Source organism: Primulina huaijiensis, chromosome 3 (assembly GCF_012295235.1).
Source record: "Primulina huaijiensis isolate GDHJ02 chromosome 3, ASM1229523v2, whole genome shotgun sequence".
Classification (NCBI taxonomy): Eukaryota; Viridiplantae; Streptophyta; class Magnoliopsida; order Lamiales; family Gesneriaceae; genus Primulina; species Primulina huaijiensis.
The window spans coordinates 25,777,407-25,794,669 of NC_133308.1; the positions used below are offsets into that span (position 1 = coordinate 25,777,407).

Below are 17,263 nucleotides of genomic sequence, written 5' to 3' on the forward strand. Positions count from 1 at the left end.
ATATATTAAAAAAAATTATTTATTCAAGTTTACATATATTAAATAATATAGTTCAAATTATAAAAATCTTAAATATATATAAATAAAAAATTTATTTATTCAAGTTTATATATAATCAAATATAATTATATTTATATTTTTTTAAAAAATAAATAAATCAAAATCATGTCTAATATTACTAATATTATAATAGAGTTCAAAATCCAAATAATGTATATTAAATCAAAATAAAAAATCTTAAATTTTAGGCAAAAATTTGTGTGAGACGGTCTCACGGGTTGTATTTTGTGAGACGGATCTCTTATTTGGGTCATCCATTAAAAAATATTACTTTTTATTGTGAATATTGGTAGGATCTATCCGTCTCACAGATAAAGATTCGTGAGACCGTCTCACAAGAGACCTACTTTAAATTTTAAGGCAAAAACTTGTGTGAGACGGTCTCATATGTCGTATTTTATGAGACAGATCTTTTATTTTGGTATCCATGAAAAAATATTATTTTTCATGCTAAGAGTATTACTTTTTATTGTGAATATCGGTAAGGTTGACCCGTCTCACAGATAAAGATTCGTGAGACCGTCTCACAAGAGACCTCCTCAAATTTTAAATAAATTTTTTTTTAAAGAAAATAAAAAATCAAAATTTGAAAAAAAATAAAAATGGGTGAACCTGTCAAACGGATTTTGAACCGGTTTACTAATACACGATCGGAACAGTTCTAGGTCGATTCGATCGTAAAAACGATTTATTGAATTGTTTGACCGAATCTATGATCGATTCTCGATCGAATTGATCAATCTGATATAATTTTAAAAACAGTGGTTAGAATCCTCTCCCTATCAAGTCAGATCAAACTTCTGTAATTTGTTAATATATTTGAATCACAGTGGCTAACATTTTTAAATATAAAACTTGGAAGCAAAATCTAACCATACACGCCACAAATCTCTGCCCTCTCCTTCCTTGTGTTGGCTACGTCTTCCAGCTTTCCTTGCAGCTTCTGTAACCCAACGCCGCACCCATCAATCGCCGCTCGTCGCATCAGCCGTCGGGTGATATATCAATTCGCGCCACCGATACGGCCTTCCTCCTCTCTTACCGTTCCTTAATCGGTAGCGTATTGTCCTCCTACTTATTTTTCTTTCAGATTTGTCCTTTGTTATTGCGTTTAATTTATCGCATTGAGAGATACCTATAGTTTATCCTCGCGTACGCGTAAATTATTAAAATCTTTTGCCGATTTGTGTTATTTGATTGAGGGTGCTTCATCAAAAGTCCACGTCTTTTAGCGGCTAACTATTGTATGTAGACAGCGATGTGTTTTTGATCGGAAGAGTAAGGGGATGGATGTTTCTTCTAGTGAAAACCATGCGACTGGCAGTAAAAGAATCTCAGGTTGGGCAGAATTTGACCTTAAGCAACGGCGGAGGCAACAAGGGTTTGAATGTGAAGTGGATGCTGAGCCTTATCCCGTACTGGGTGCCTCTACTCGTGCACAAAGCTTATCGAACAAAAACAAGGCCCTCGTAGAAAAACCCTTTTCATCTGTAGTCACAGCTTCCATGAATTTTCCCTCCTTAACAAATCCTGATAATCATGACTCTATAAGACCGGTAGCACTTAGCAATTCGAGTGATCGGAGCCATGGGGCTTTTGTAAAGGATCAGACTTATCATAGACTCGAAGCTTTTTCACCTTTGATGGATGAGAGTTTGATTGAGGATTTATTGGCTGGTGTAGATAACAATATCAATGAATTGAATCATGGGAATGGACACACATCTTCTGCCTTTCAAGATGTTCCTTTTGGGGAGAGAGCTGATTTGAGCTTTAGTAATAATGAATATTTCGAAGACAATAACATAGGATGTAAGGGTGATGATTATTTCTGTCCATCGCTGGATTTAGCCAGATTTTTACCTATTGAACCTGAGACTGAGCTGGAAGAGGATGATGTTTATCTATTTCATAGAAAAGACGCAGTAAGAATGATAAGGTAATCATCTCAGCTGATCCCTATTTTTTTGGTTATATCATGTTGTTTGCACATCACGAATCGACTATTAGTTATAGGGTTTACATCATATATAACAATACGAGACTCGGGGCCGTTGTTTCGTTTGTAGTAAGGATCTGTACCCATTCTTTTCAAATCCTATATTGAGCAGTATAGCACATATAAATGTTCCTCATCAGCGAATTTCGTTTTCATCTGCAGTTCAAAGGTCATCTTTTAATATTCCATCACTTGTGCGGTGTTCCTCTCTATTACGAACCTGTTATAGTTCCAAAAATATGATGCATATATAGTTGTTTGAAGTGCAAGGACAACTAAGGCTCATGAGTATCAAATTCATAGAGCCTAGGGGCAAAGCAAGACACACACTGTGCTACAGTGAAGCGCCATAAAAGATGATATGCTAGAATATAAATATCGAAAGTGTATTGCATACATATAATCCAATACACTCTATAAATGATAGTAAAATGAGTACGCATTATGAGCAAAATATAACTACTACATTTTGTATTCCTATTGAATTTACTATCCCTATACTTGTCCCTAGCCTTTAAAGCATATTAGGACTGGGGCTTTAGGATTAAATCACATGTTATCGTACACCTCAGATTGTGTCAAGGGCCTGAAGCACATGAATTGAGCCTTAGGCCTTTGGTACAAGTCCTGTAAAGTTATTCATAACCATGAAATGTAAGAATAGAGCCTTTCTGATCCTTAGACCTCTGGGAAAAATCTTGTAGATTTCTAGTAAACACAAATCAGTTGACGACTAAATTTACTTACAGCACCCACGATTGTCCCCAGTCAGAAATCACTGCTAGTAACCCTTTTCCTATTTTAACTCTGAGGGATTTATGTGTATGCACGTGATAGGTCTTCCCGTTTTTCTGGCCCACGTTGCTAAATATTTGAAGCTCGTGAGTTGCAAGATCTGGGAGTACATCTGTCTGCGTGCAACTTGATATTTATTTTATCCTCGTGGACATCCATCCACAGTCATAAGACATAAATAACTATCAAAATCCAAGGCTTTGTTTTTAGTGATATTTATTTTATCCTTGCGGGCATCCATCCCCAGTCATAAGACATAAATAACTATCAAAATCCAATGCTTTGTTTTTAGTTTTCCTACTTTAACTTAAAGCAAATGTGGTTTAAGTGACCCTAAAAGAGTACAGAAATATTCTTAACCTGATTTTTATCATTTTTTAGTTTTTTGGTACTTCATCCAAATTGTTGACTACCCTGTACAGTTTTGAAGTGTTTTTTAAGAATAAATTAACATAAAATTGTTTTGATATAATGGAATGCAGGAATTATCCATACAATGGCGCTAACTTGACTTGAAACTTAGTTTGAATAATTCATCTTGTTGATCAAAGTATACAAGCCATATATTGCCAACTATATTGACACAGAGGCTGAAAGTTTTTTTCTTTTATGAGTAAGGGAGAACTTCTACAACAGACTGGCTTTAAAATGTGTCCCTTGTTACGGTCATTGCTCAAAGTTTCCTTGTCTGTTTTAAATCAGATCAGCATCTCATTATTCTAAGGCTGCGAATGATGCATACCTTAGAGGAGACCAGGAATGTAGGAATTATCCATACAATAGTGCTAAATTGACTTGAAAATTGGTGTGAATAATGCATCTTGTTGATCAAAGTATACAAGCCATATATTGCCAATTATATTGACACAGAAGCTGAAAGTTTTTTTTTTTAATGAAAGCTTTAAAATGTGTCCCTTGTTATGGTCATTGCTCAACGTTTCCTTGTCTTTTTTAAATCAGATCAGCATCTCATTATTCTAAGGCTGCGAATGATGCATACCTCAGAGGAGATCATTTATCCGCACGTCATTTCTCTCTTAAAGCTCAAGAACGTTGGACTGCTGCGGAGAAGCTTAATACAAATGCAGCGAAGGAAATCCTAGCGACCAGGAATTCTAAAAATGATCTATGGACACTGGATTTGCATGGTCTTCATGCAACGGAAGCTGTTCTAGCACTGCAGGAGCATTTACAGAGTGTGGAATCTTTAGTGTCGTCAAATTGCTTAGCCGCTCTGAGTGATGTCAACAAGGAGTCAAGCTTATTGCTCCCTGAATCTCTGCAATCTTTAAGTCATGTGAAGAAGGAAAAGTTTGGGATGCAGCACCAGCCATTGAGGCAGAGGCCAGTACTATTACAAGTGATTACAGGTATCCTTTCCTGGGGAATAAATTGGGGTTGCTACTATTTTGGTAAAAATTATTTTCTGGATTGTGTCTCCGTGCTGCCAAATCTATGGCGAGCATATAAAGTCATCTTTTTTTAACCACATCTGAGAAATGGGATTGTGTTAAACATTGATTTTCACATTTTCAGTTGTTCTGTTTGTCTAAACACCTCTTCCAAATATGCCCTGAGGGAAAAAAATATTGTCTTGAACCTTCGACAGTGGTTTGTTTGGCATGAAAATTACTTGTAATCATGAATTCACAATAATAAAAGAAAACTTCTGGGCAATTTGTCAGGGAAAAGTTTGTGTTGTTTGCTCTTGACCACATGTTCTGTCTGTAATGTAAATTGGAAATGCTCATGACTTGTTTTTGATGTGGAGGAAATCATACCCCACATTATTTCAATGTCAATTAATAACCTTAAAAAGTTTTCATCTGTTTTTTTGTTACCAAGGACCAAGTGTAAATCCAGTAGCCATCCTCCCTGTAGCATAGAAATATTGGTTTTGCAATGACATCCAAGGCTCTTGATTTATTGCTTTAGCCAATCAATGATCATGACTATCATCATATATGATTCAACTTCGAGACAAAAGCGTGCTTCGATATACATCATGTTTTTAAACTCTTCTTTGTCATTTAAAATAACTAAAAGCAATGTGCGTCCAAGATAATTATTTCCATTGCAATCTTGGTCCAAATTCGATGGCGATTGGTAAGAGTCAACATCGCCTCAATATTTCTTTCATTGTCTTTCTAATTAATTTTGTGTTATTTCTGGATGCGCTATTTGTTGATTGCATATCAGGGGTTGCTGAGAGATTTTGTTCTCACTACTACATAGATGATTCGGAACCAATTTATTTGATTCTTGAAGCTAGCATGTCTAGCATTTATGTGTTGCACGAGAAGTTATGCCATGAGTTTGTAGATGCACTACAGTATGATTTATACTTCTAAATTATCATCTCTACTATAAGCTGAGATGAACTTTCCATAATGTTAAGCCATTTCGAGATTATTTGTTTATGCCAACATGTGTTGCTTGTTCAAATATTGATGATATGTGGATATACCGAAATCAATTACCTAAGAGCAGAACAGCAACCAAATTTTTTTTTCCCTTTTTGGGTGTTGTTTGCAATAAGGGGAGCTAATTGTGTAGCTCAAGATAAGGACTAGATTGAAATACAAACACTAACACTTCAGCACTTATCCCAGGTAAGGGTAATCACAGCCGGGGAGCAGCTGCTCTCCCGTCAGCTATCAAAAACTTTCTCAATGAGAACAGGTGAAACCTCTCGTTCTCTTTTGTATTGTGATCTAAGGGAGTTTTTGACGCATCAGCTTGTGCCGAAATCTCGATGTCTTTATTGTGTAGGTATCATTTTGATGAAACCAGGCCTGGTGTGGTAACGATAAGACCCAAGTTTCGGCAGCAGTTGGCTACTAGTTCACTGAAGTAAGAAGTCCCCGTGGTTTTATTTTTCTTTGTGTACATACGTATATCCCATGGAATTCAATCCTACCCTGATCCATTTTCACAAGCTTCTCTACTGTTACGTAAGTTAGGCGACAAACTTGTTACACCTTTTATTTTAAGTTGTATTTATGCTTGCTTTCTCATTCCTCTTTCGTATACGAAGCTTCGTGTAATATGATTATTTGGTCTGTTATCCACTCCTTAGGTTGTGTTCAGATGAGATGTCAAAAAGCTCCAGAGTTTTTTTTTTTTTTTTTTTTTTTTTTTTTTTTTTNATACAATTTTCAAATCTCCGATCTTACGAGTTTATATCCTTGAGAAGAATCAACAAGATTCTTTTTTATCATAAAAAATAATATTTTTTGAGATAAAAATTAATATTTTTTATGAGTATGATATAAGTTGATCCAATCCGTGTGACTCATTTTATGGCGCTAATTCAGACGAGGTGCGAAATAAGATTTATTATAGTTAATTATCACTTCTCATACAGTACAAAGGTTCCCAAATTTATTATATAATTAATTAACTAGCGTCTTAGATTATATTACATATAATATGATCATTTGAAAATTCAAAATAATAGATGCAGGTAAAAGAATGGTTTATTAAGATATGTTGGTTGCAGATAAACTACAAATTTATTAAAGATATTATCAAAAAAAAATTAATATTTATATCAAATATTATATTATTATAAGACTTTAGGATACGCACAAAACTCAAATAATAAAAAATTATATAATAAAATATTTTCTCAAATAATAATTGAAATAAATTGACCAATCGATTTTAATTAATTACTTTTATTTTATATTAAAAATTAATTTATAACAATATACTAAACAAAGAACAGAGTCGAGAAATGCGATGGTAGCAGGCCGCTTGGCCTCTCCACACGAGCTCATGCAAACTTCTACGTCTCATTCTGCAACGCGTGTCTCCCTGAATATGACCCCACACGCAGCGTCAGATTGAAGATCATCACCTTCAATCAGATGAATGAAATTCAAGCTTTTCAGCTGAATTTTGGTGTTCATGAATTGTAGTCATTGTTCTTGAATCCAAATCTGCTGATAATCATGGAGCTCAATCCAAGCATCGAGCCGGAAACCCAATACTTTTGTTCTTATTCAGAGGAAGAAGACGGAGGCTCGAGTGAGAAGAGTACCAAAATGGGTTATGTTTTGGACAAAGGACTCAGCCTGGGGAAGAAGCTTGTGGTCACGGGCTTTGTGGTTTCATCTGTTCCGCTGCTTCTTCCTCCTCTTCTTGTTGTTTCTGTACTTGGGTTCACTTTCTCGCTGCCTTTTGGATTCATTTACGCTAGTTATGCTTGCACTGAGAAGCTCATGAGCAAGCTGCTGCCGACTCAGGTCATGATAGACTCTGCTAATGAACCTTTACTGCTTGAAGGAGATAGTGGATCAGAAGAGCTGAAAAATACAACTGTTGAAGAAATACGGGGTCTTGAGGATGTAGAAGAAAATGTGAAAGACAGTCTGCCAGTTGTTGAGGTTAAGGATGACGAGTTAATGGAGAAAGAGAGTGAAAAACATGTCGCGAGTGGGGAAAGTGTAGAAGTTGAAAATCCAGAGGACCTGGACAAGAAACATCTAGGTGATATAAGGGGAGATGTCACTGGTCCAGAGGAAACTGAGAAGGGAGGGAAAAGGAGAATTTGGAGGAAACTGAAACCCTCTAGAAAGAGGAAAGCACACTCAGGGGGAGATAAGAAAGTTGAGGATTTCTCGCAAGAATCTAAGGCCAGCTCTTCCGATATTGTAAGTCCAGAAGTCGTCGCAGAAGAAAATATTGCAAATGAGAGAATGGAATCTTCAAGAGAGGAAGAGCAAGCTGTTGCAAGGGACTCTATCAAGTCTAAAGGTACCGTTACCGATATGGGAAGTCTTGAAAGCTCGACAGCAGTCGGAGAAGTAGAAGTAGCTGAAGAAGAAGGAGAAGAAGAGAAACCTTCGGAGTTGAAGGCAACTTCAGGTATGCTTTACAAGTGAAAGGGCTCAAGTAAGGTTTTATATGTTTTTTCTTTTCGATGTCACTTTGGCTTAATTTGTTTGTTGATTTGTTCGCAGAAAATAAGGAGCAATCCAAAATGGTATTATCAGATGACAGCAAACATTCTTTGGATGAGGCAGCTTTAGTTGACATGCCTGAGTTGAAAAATGAGGAAGCACACCATTTGGAAGGAGATAGAATTGTTTCCGATGGAGAGAGTGTTGAGGTCAGATTTTCAATAATTTTTAGTATAGCTTCATTGTGAAATAATTGTTTGCATTACTATCTGCGGAAATATTCGTTCTATCATGATGATGAATTAATGAAACTATTCTTGATAATATATTTCTATAGAAATTTATAGGTATTCATGTTTCTTGGCAGAGTATTCTGAGCTGGTAATGAAACAATTCTTGATAATATATTTCTATCCTCTCATGCATTATTCGACTTGTGGTTCACCTTCGTTTATGGTTTAGTGCTGTGTAAGTAGATGTTGTGAATGGAGAAGTTCTTGATTAGGTATGGGAGACGTGTTCTGAGGTCTGAAGCTTTATCAAGCCAAAAATTGTGGATTCAACTTGTTAGTCAGTTAGTAAGAAACTAAGAATGGATATGCACACCAATTTATCAGCTATTAAAATCGCCACTTTCAAGAATGGTGTAATTTGAGGATAAGAGTGTGTTAGCGTGATATCCCTACGATTCTCTTATAGCAGTACTAGATTTACAAAGTTCTCCTCGTGATTTTTTACCCCCGGCACTTCTGTAGGTTCAGAAACACATGAAACAAGGTGTAGTTTTACATTGATGTTGAAGGAGCATGTCTCGATACCTTGTTTTCACCTCTCAATACTCCGTGGAATTGTTTTGCTTGTGTAATTTGGATGTCATGTTAAGATTTATGCATTCAAAAGGTACTGTATGTCGTCCAAAACTTTGGAAGACTGGAGGAGTCTGTTTAAATTGCTTCGAACTATGTGTGATGACTTGGTCATTGGTCTTGATGAAGCAGCACTGTTCTTATGTTATGATGCACCAGTAAAATTCACCCCAAAACAAGGATACCAGTGCACTTAAAAGAGTGCCTTTCTTGGACGATTCTTTTATGCAATTTGAATATTGGAAAGTTGAAGTGCCTGGCTTTTCCCTTCTACGGAATTTCTCTTTTTTTGGCGAGCCTTCCAGGATCTTATTTTCATGAGCCATGTATTCTTATTCACAGGGATCATCTGAAGATGAAAAGATTTGGAGAAAGATTGATTTGATTAGAGCGATAGTTGGGTTCAAGACCCCACGGCATCCATCCTACTTTGAAGAACTTAAGGAGTTGTATGCATTCACAGGAATTGAATGGCCACCATTAGTCAAGGATCCATCAGAACTCACTGAGTTCAACAATAAGCTTCAGTTTCTCATGTCTGTGATTGGTGTAAAATAATCAACCCCCCTCCCTTTTCATGTGATACTAGCTTTGAGTTGGATTGTGTGGTGTGCGTGCTTCATACTTTTATACACGTACTTCAATATTATGTCAAAGTATCGCATGAATGATCGTTTTAATTGTAGAGAGTCCGAACATGCTCTTGATTCATGTGAACAGTGGTTTTGATTTGCACCGTTTTGCCTGCCTTTGGAAGCAAAAAATAGGAAACAACACTTTTTAACAGCATTGGGACCTTTTTGACATCCGCTGCATATTTGGTTCAAAAAACCATGAATACTTTGTTGAAGAAAGTGCATTCAAGCACCCAGTCAGGGTCATTATCTGCCAAATCACAAGCATATCATTTGGAGAAAATGTTAGAAAAGAAAAGAGTTGAGTAAAAAGAAGGAAAACAGTTCATACACGAGTGAAAACCAATACATAAAACCAAAGTTGAACATTTTACAGTCATTTCTCCGACAAACGACACCAAAATTAACTGGCTAGTAAAGACACTGATGTTAGACTTGTCTACGTAAAATAAATCCACAAACCAAGGACCAACAACTTGTCCACCCCTATTAAACTTGGAGATCCTCTTCATATGGGCCAAGGAGCCTATACCTGGAACAATAGCTGAAGGGTGGAACCTAGTAGACGCAAGTGTAGGTGGTCAAATGGAAATATCATATTACAATTTTCAAAATATTCAAGTTTTACCATCATCTCCCGATCTTGCTCTGCTTCCCAGATTCCTGAATCTGTCTCTGCACAGCCGTATAGCATAGACTATTTCTAGCTTACTACAAATGATAAATGGTAGAAGTCGCAACAAACGGATACACATTTTCCATGGAAGAAATCAGTAAAATGTAAATCTAAGTAGAACATTTCGGAGGAAGAACTCGTGTTGTGAGCAAGCATTATCACACAGGTATAATCAACAAATAACACACCCCACCTTAGCTCTACAATTGGATTTCGTCACAACCTGGATACGTAACCCAAAATCTAACTACCTACAAAATCCTCCAAGCACCCTTGAACGTCATCCAGTTTCAGTATTAAGTTGGACGTCAAGTTAGCTCAGCTGTCGGTTTTCTTGGTTTCATTACAGCTGGATGGATTGGCATCTTTTCGATGAATCCCCAAGGCATTAGCAAATAATCTCTTTGCAGTTCCCACATGCTCATTTCTCAAGTTTCTTTCTTGGGCTTGATTCTCTGCTCTCCCAACTGCAGAACCTTCCTCCGTTTGTACAAGTTTGTTTGTTCGCAGCGACGCCTTGCTCGTTGCATCTGATAATTTAGATCCACTCGACTTTTCAACCTTTGGCGTTGTCTTTGACCTTGGATGTTTGGCAGACGGTGATTTTGTTTCCAGCTCAGCGCTAGAATTGACGACTCCCGCTTCATTGAGTTGGCTTTTCACATCCTTTGCTGCACGTTCATACTCCGCATTCAAACTGAATTCATGATTAGCTGCCTTATTTGTTCGGCCAAGTGCACGAGTTATCATACGGCGAGCAACCACAGGATCATGTCGTGGTCTATTCTTTGCCAATTTCACGTCACACGCATCTTCTGAAAATATTCTTTCCCGGGCAGCCAAATAAGCTGTTCTTCTCTCCTCAAGTGAAGACTCCGTCACAGAATAATCCCTTTGATCTGAGAGAATACAAAAACAAACGTTGACAATAATGTCGAAAATGGTAGTGAATAACACAAGCACAATGAATGAATGATGCCGCGACAAGAGCTACCGGAGTGGTATCCCAGGCTAATTGTCTATACGTGAAAGGAAAAACAAACCTCTACAGTAAATGATATCTCATCGATTCATAACATGGGAGCTAAAAGATTCCAACTTTTCAAAAGAAGGAACATTTTCTCTTGGCACCACCTTCTGTCCTTCTGCCAGATTAACTTGATGCAAACCATTTGTATAATTTTGGGAGCGATTCACTCATTATTCCTCTTTAGCACAAATGCAGTCATTCAAACTCTATGGCAATTATGAGTTTTTGAGAATTTTATCAGATTACAGAGTTGCCTCCATGAACAGTTAAAACTTAACAAGCCCACAAAAGGGGCAACTTGAAACTGCCCCTGAAAAGTTACATTAAGCACCCAATTTCTAAACAATGACAGACAAGTCACTAGACGCATGCCCATAAACTGCGTCTGTGGAAAAACAAACATATACACATCTGATCGATGACTTGCACAAATAAAATAAATTCAAATTTCTCAACACCATAACATAATTATATTTCACTTGGAACTTACTTTCTTTAGAAAGCATACATCCTGTTTGAACACAGGAGAATTTGTTACCAATAACCTATGTAGCACGAACACTTAAAAAAAAATAGAAGTGTTAGACACAGACACCACACAGATACGGATAAGACACGTCAATATGTGTGTCGTCGACATTTTTAAGATTTGACAAGTCAGATACGTTTTGGACACGGCGAGGACATGCCATGGATATGGCTCGTATACGTTTGGGCAAAATTGGAAATATTTAAAAAAATTAGGGGTTAATTGAAAAAAATCGAAATTTCTTAAGATTAATTGGAAAATATTTAAAAAGGAATTGGGATTTGGGCTTTTAAATATTATAAATAAATAATATATATAAAATTTATATATATTTTAATGATTGTCGTGTCTTAGTCATGTGGTATCTTATATTTTCAAAATTTGTCGTATCACCGTATTCGTATTTTATTGATACGATCACCGTACCCGTATCTATGCAACATAGCCAATAACCAACTTAAGATCAAAATTGTAAATATTACACCTAACCACATTTACATCATGGCTAAGTTCATGACTTGGAGATAAGTGGACTCGAATAACTGACACCCACCACAGAATTTCCAATGCCGCCCAACCCCGAGAAATCTTTCATGTTTACCAGCTTTAAGAATCAGCTGCGTTTGGGTGGATGTTATTTATAGATCCTTATTCAGGATCTAGGGGGATTTTCATACTTTTGGCACATCAATTGGAGATGAAAATTTTCATTTGGTACAAAACTTGCTTAAATCTTGCAAATTTTACTAAATTGAACTATTCACATCCCAAATGATCTTGCTCGAGTTTGCCGTACTTCCAACTAAAGTGCAACAATGAGATATATATTTGCTCGCTTTATCAGTTTAAATTTAGCATATTCAGATGACACATAAGAGAGGATATCATACATCAAAGAATAAAATCCCCCATACGAAATATCAGAAACAGAAAATTATAGTTGTGAATAGTATTTTCCGGAGTTTAATTTTGAAAGTATTTGATTTTTTTTATCCTTTCAAAATTATTTCAAATGTTTTTTTTTTATAAAAAAAGTCCATAATAGATTGATTTAAAAAAATTAAATGTACATAAAAAAATAGTTTTGAAAACTCTGTCAAAGAGATGGTTGGACATTTCAGAAGTAAAGATTCCACCCAAAAGCCAAACCAAACTAAGCCTTAGCTTTTGCTGCGAGAGACAAATACTTCACCTTGTATAACAACCTTCTGTTTAAATATGTCCAAAACCATTGGAGACTGAACGTCAATGGAATGCCACAATAAATCACTTACGAGGATGGAAGGTCTGCAATTAGTTAAATAGAGCATGAGCATGAGCATGTAAAAAGGCCACCCCACCAAAGTCATTACTCCACATAATCAAGTTTCGCAATCTATGTATGTGGTCTTCTTTGTCATTAAGAAAATAAACAGGCTTTCACTAGACAAAACTAGTTATATATTCAATTTAACAGACCACAAATCAACAATAGCTTTATCATAAACGGAACAATGTAAATAGAAATACTGGATTCCAAAGTTCGTTTATACCTACTTTGTCAAACAAGAAACAAAAACAAAATATAAACAAAATAAGATAACATGCGTGTCTATCAGTGTCCACAACCACCACCACCAAAAAGAAAAATTGTCCGACTATAATTGGTACAACTCCGGTTTCTACACTTTAGTTCAGGCAATGTTAATGTTATCAATTGTTTCAAGTCTTTAAAAGAAAAATGGATTTAATCACAAGAAAATAAAAGGATTACAGCATAATTTAGTTCAAATTTTAATCAACTAATGCATATATTTACAGCACGCAAAAGTCCAAAAATGATGTCAAAATACGACCAAGACATATTAAAATGAACGCACAAAAGATGAACATTTCACTTCACGTACATCGATGTCTCTGGGCAGCGCTCCAAAATTAAGTGCCTGTCTTCCCCTTCACCAATAGATTTGTGAGAAAATCTGTCATGGTAATGTAAACATTATGTATTCCCCATAATCCTAAACTGGGGTTGAAGTTAATTATCTCTGGCAGCCAAATAAGATGCCCAACAAGAAAATACGAATAGAAGGTTGATTAAAACATTCAAAACTTCACACACAGAAGTACCCGAAGATCTCAGCAAGACGGTGTATGAGCAGGCGGTTATAAGGATTCATTGGTTCCAGCTCAAGCACCCCATCTAAACTGCATACAGCATAGTTCGCTCTGCTCAATATTTCTGAATAAAACCGAAATTTTATGCAAAGGTTGTGCAACAGTGTGTGAACGAGATGAATAGGAATTGCAACAAGTGGGAGCCACTCTCATGTTGATTTATGAATGACAATGAACTATAAGTTTAGCGACTTTGAGGAATGATAACTCTCAAAATGCTTGGTTGAAATACAATAGCAAGTTCAAGAAATAATAATTTAATGATATTCACATTCTTCAGGCCTAGAATTTTCTTTTAGAAGGAGGATGCTGAGGAAATGAATTGGCAAGATTCAAGAAGTAAAAGTAAATTGGAGGGAGAAAGTTAGGAATGCAGATGATCACATCTTTATCGCCCTTTGACTCGAGAAGGAAGAATATTCACCAAATCTTTTGCTCGAGTGATTTCGACTACATCGAGATTCATCTTCCAACACATCATGAAGTAAACTCAAAGGAAATTTGAGATTTCTGTTTCTCAAAGTATCCACTAGATACATCAACTTATTTTACCTTGTACCATCATCCTGAATAAAATTGACCAACATCTCTTCCATTGACAAAATAAGATGTTTGCAAGGAACATTATCTCGAACGAGAGAAGCCAACTCTTCAACCTACATTTGGGCTATTATAAGAAAATCAAGTAGGAGGGTAAAAAACATTTCAACGCATGCATGTAAAAGTAAGAATGTTTGAGACAAGATAAATCACTTTGTTAATCTCCATACAGATGTTCATATATCATGCTCACTTATGTTTTAACAACTTTTCGAATAAATACTTTCAACCACGATTCTTAAACACAGCTCCACATAGTGTTAATTTATTCTCTTTATGAGATTCTGTGGCTCCCAACATCCATAGGCATTGTTTCTAGTATCTAGCTATTAGATTTTGAATATTAGGAACGTCAGTAAAAAGAAACATGATACAAACTTCAATCAAATCTATCTATAAGACATCATCCATGACACGGATAACCAAAAACATAAATAGTAATTGTTCTCAATGAGTTTAGAACACAATCATTGTTTCTTTATGTGGCTGTGAAGATATACACGGATAAATACAATCTGAAATTGGTCCAATTAAATCACTTTAGAATCATATAAGAAATTTATTGTAATTAAGATTTTAAACATGATTCTAGCATATCATCATTAGTATACAACATTCGCCATCAAGTTGAACATGAAAATATAAAATGAGGTTTTCAGTTTAAAGTTCACGAGATTCCATCGTCCATCGAGCAGCAACAAAAGATCTTCATGATTGGGCAATAAACTATACAAATAGAGATCATGTCAATTAAAATGTGATAGATTTAACACATAATCACGATATCTCAAAACAACCAGAGAACAATTTTACTATGTTAAACTGATCTAAAGTATGCGAGAATGGCAGGTACTACGTTGCAACCGCTGATTAAAATGTCAAATCTTTTTCTGGTTTAATACATACGAATACAAATCGGCTCGTCACAAAATGTATGAATGCATGTAAGCAATGATTTTTTTTCCAAAAGTATATACTTAATAATGAATCGTTCCATGTAAAAGAACAAAGTTCCATAAATTTTAACCCACCTCCCAGGAAACCTTAGATGGATGATGCCAAAGGTCACACAAACAACAATATTAAATGAAAAATGAACCCTAAAAGCCATGATAACAATAAGTTTTGATAGAACCTGGCCAGACTGTGCTGCTGTTTTCCCCAGGTATATTGGGGTGGCTCAAAATTGAAATTATACCAAAAACAGCACCAGTCTTAACCCTCAAGATTGTTCATACAATCCAAATTATCTAACCTAATTCAAAAGAAAAACAAACAACAAAAAAGTCTCCAACAAAGCAATGTGATTAATACCATGAACCAAGGAAAATATGCTAAAGACAATGCCCAGAATTTTATTCTCAAAGATAATTTTAAAACGAAGGGAAAGCAAAGCATTCATGTGAGATATTGAGCACTGACCATCGCAAATTGGGTGTCACTCATCGAATTGAACCTCTGGAACTCTACAGGTGAATTTCAGCCCCAAGCTCCGCCGACAACTCAATTCTGACCTATCAATTCGAAATTCCGATGGCCGGATGAGCGTCAATTTCAGTCGATCAGATTCCGTGATCGATAAAATTCGATTAGGCTGGTATCGTATTCCTCTCCACTTGGGTTGAATTTGATTTTACTCGTTCCAAGTCAAATTTCTTGAAATTTAAAAAAAACAAAACAAAATTTTTTGTGTTAATGATAAAATTACCCAATAGGTAAATATTATTAACCATCAAGCTTTAAATTTATTTATCTGTTAGATTTTTTATTAAATGATTATTTTGGAAAACACCAAAATAATTTTGATATTCGATTATATACAAAATTTTTTGTTTTTTTATATCAATAATATTATTTTTTATTATAAATATAAAAAGATAATTATTAATAAAAATTAATTAATGATGGTTAAAGTGGACGGTGGGTTTGGTAATCGTAGCCCAATGAGAACCATTAGCCAAGCTAAGAATTCAGAAAATGTTGAGCTACCAGACACATCGGAATTATCAGGACTTTTCTCATAAATTCCACTTACTTTACTTTGAGTTTGCTTATTTCCTCCATCACGTATTTCATGCTTGTTTGCTTCTTCCAAGCATCCCATAATGTGTATCGTCGAATTCATCTCCTTCATCTTCTTTGTGGCTATGGACTCGAATTGTGGAGTATGAACTAACAATATTGACACTTTGTCATATTCTCCACCTCCTGTTTAAACATATTTTTTAATTTTCTCCAAAATTTGGTGCACAAATCTTTCACTCGAACTATCCCAATCTATTAGTTTCTTAGACATGTTTTCCTTATCAACATTTTCTCAAGTTTTCGATGGAATGGTCTCATCGACAATATCAAAATTGTATTTGCCCAATAAGTTATAATATCTTCGTTAAAGCATCGAAAACTAATTTGTAAAAATGAATAAAATGCAACTGAAAAAATCAATAATGAGAGTCGAAATTATTTCAGCCAACGAACGAAAATTTATTATCAAAGCTAATGATCGAAATTTGCAAGTTTTCTGCGAGCTTTTGGAGTTTTGTTGTGTTGTTTTTATCAACTTTTTTTCTCTTTTTTATGCCTTTTTCAGCAACATGAGACAAGTAAGTACCTTCTCACGTTTATGGGATAAGGCAAAGCCCATGTTTAGTGCCTTTTTTTTATTAAACTCATTCTATCAACCATACCAATTATTATTAAGTGGTATTAAATGTGGCTAATTAAACCCACATATACCAAAAGGACTAAGTATAAAATTAAGTATTTAATAAAATAAAAAAATCTTATATAAATTACGATTATAATTTTATACACACAACATATGTGCATAATTTATTATGTAAATAGAGTGAAAACTCGAAATCAAGTCTCACTCCCCACCCCTAGAGTTAAAAAAAAATAAAAAATAAAAATTATGGGATATAATAAATTTTCCGTATCACAAAATAATCCTTCTCGGATCAGAGTTATAAGGTGAAACAATAGAATAAAGTTGTTTTTCAAAAATATTAC

General features: G+C 35.3%; 3 protein-coding genes across 4 annotated transcripts; 2 read left to right on the plus strand and 1 right to left on the minus strand.

The window, feature by feature from the left end:
• The first annotated feature begins 866 nt into the window (after positions 1-866).
• LOC140974084 (uncharacterized) lies at positions 867-5,745 on the plus strand. Its single transcript, XM_073437320.1, has 4 exons — positions 867-1,999; positions 3,815-4,224; positions 5,467-5,536; positions 5,627-5,745. The coding sequence occupies exons 1-4, from the start codon at positions 1,347-1,349 to the stop codon at positions 5,709-5,711; spliced, it is 1,218 nt and encodes a 405-aa protein (XP_073293421.1). The 5' UTR covers positions 867-1,346; the 3' UTR covers positions 5,712-5,745.
• An 806-nt stretch (positions 5,746-6,551) lies between these two features.
• Positions 6,552-9,312, plus strand: LOC140974085 (uncharacterized). The gene is made up of 3 exons (XM_073437322.1): positions 6,552-7,726; positions 7,822-7,970; positions 8,970-9,312. Exons 1-3 carry the CDS (start codon positions 6,811-6,813, stop codon positions 9,183-9,185), a joined length of 1,281 nt encoding a protein of 426 aa, XP_073293423.1. The 5' UTR covers positions 6,552-6,810; the 3' UTR covers positions 9,186-9,312.
• A 278-nt stretch (positions 9,313-9,590) lies between these two features.
• On the minus strand, positions 9,591-15,916 carry LOC140974086 (uncharacterized). Of its 2 annotated transcripts, none has more exons than XM_073437323.1 (6): positions 15,674-15,916; positions 14,204-14,307; positions 13,604-13,681; positions 13,384-13,455; positions 12,690-12,784; positions 9,591-10,837 (listed from the first exon to the last, which is right to left on the minus strand). In XM_073437323.1, exons 1-6 carry the CDS (start codon positions 15,695-15,697, stop codon positions 10,257-10,259), a joined length of 954 nt encoding a protein of 317 aa, XP_073293424.1. In that variant the 5' UTR covers positions 15,698-15,916; the 3' UTR covers positions 9,591-10,256. The 2 variants fall into 2 exon arrangements, with proteins under 2 accessions (XP_073293424.1, XP_073293425.1); XM_073437324.1 differs by having other exon boundaries at positions 14,204-14,318; positions 15,674-15,901.
• Between the last annotated feature and the right edge of the window lie 1,347 nt (positions 15,917-17,263).

What these genes read in the sequence shown, in the direction of transcription:
- LOC140974085 (XM_073437322.1), top strand. Translation starts at nt 6,811, where the DNA reads ATGGAGCTCAATCCAAGCATCGAGCCGGAAACCCAATACTTTTGTTCT. An exon ending in GGAGTTGAAGGCAACTTCAG is followed by an intron (nt 7,727 to 7,821) that starts GTATGCTTTACA and finishes ATTTGTTCGCAG; the next exon opens with AAAATAAGGAGCAATCCAAA. An exon ending in CCGATGGAGAGAGTGTTGAG is followed by an intron (nt 7,971 to 8,969) that starts GTCAGATTTTCA and finishes TCTTATTCACAG; the next exon opens with GGATCATCTGAAGATGAAAA.
- LOC140974084 (XM_073437320.1), top strand. Translation starts at nt 1,347, where the DNA reads ATGGATGTTTCTTCTAGTGAAAACCATGCGACTGGCAGTAAAAGAATC. An exon ending in ACTATTACAAGTGATTACAG is followed by an intron (nt 4,225 to 5,466) that starts GTATCCTTTCCT and finishes CACTTATCCCAG; the next exon opens with GTAAGGGTAATCACAGCCGG. An exon ending in AACTTTCTCAATGAGAACAG is followed by an intron (nt 5,537 to 5,626) that starts GTGAAACCTCTC and finishes TTTATTGTGTAG; the next exon opens with GTATCATTTTGATGAAACCA.
- LOC140974086 (XM_073437323.1), bottom strand. Translation starts at nt 15,697, where the DNA reads ATGAGTGACACCCAATTTGCGATG. An exon ending in GTGACACCCAATTTGCGATG is followed by an intron (nt 14,308 to 15,673) that starts GTCAGTGCTCAA and finishes GCCCAAATGTAG; the next exon opens with GTTGAAGAGTTGGCTTCTCT. An exon ending in ATTCAGGATGATGGTACAAG is followed by an intron (nt 13,682 to 14,203) that starts GTAAAATAAGTT and finishes TGCTGTATGCAG; the next exon opens with TTTAGATGGGGTGCTTGAGC.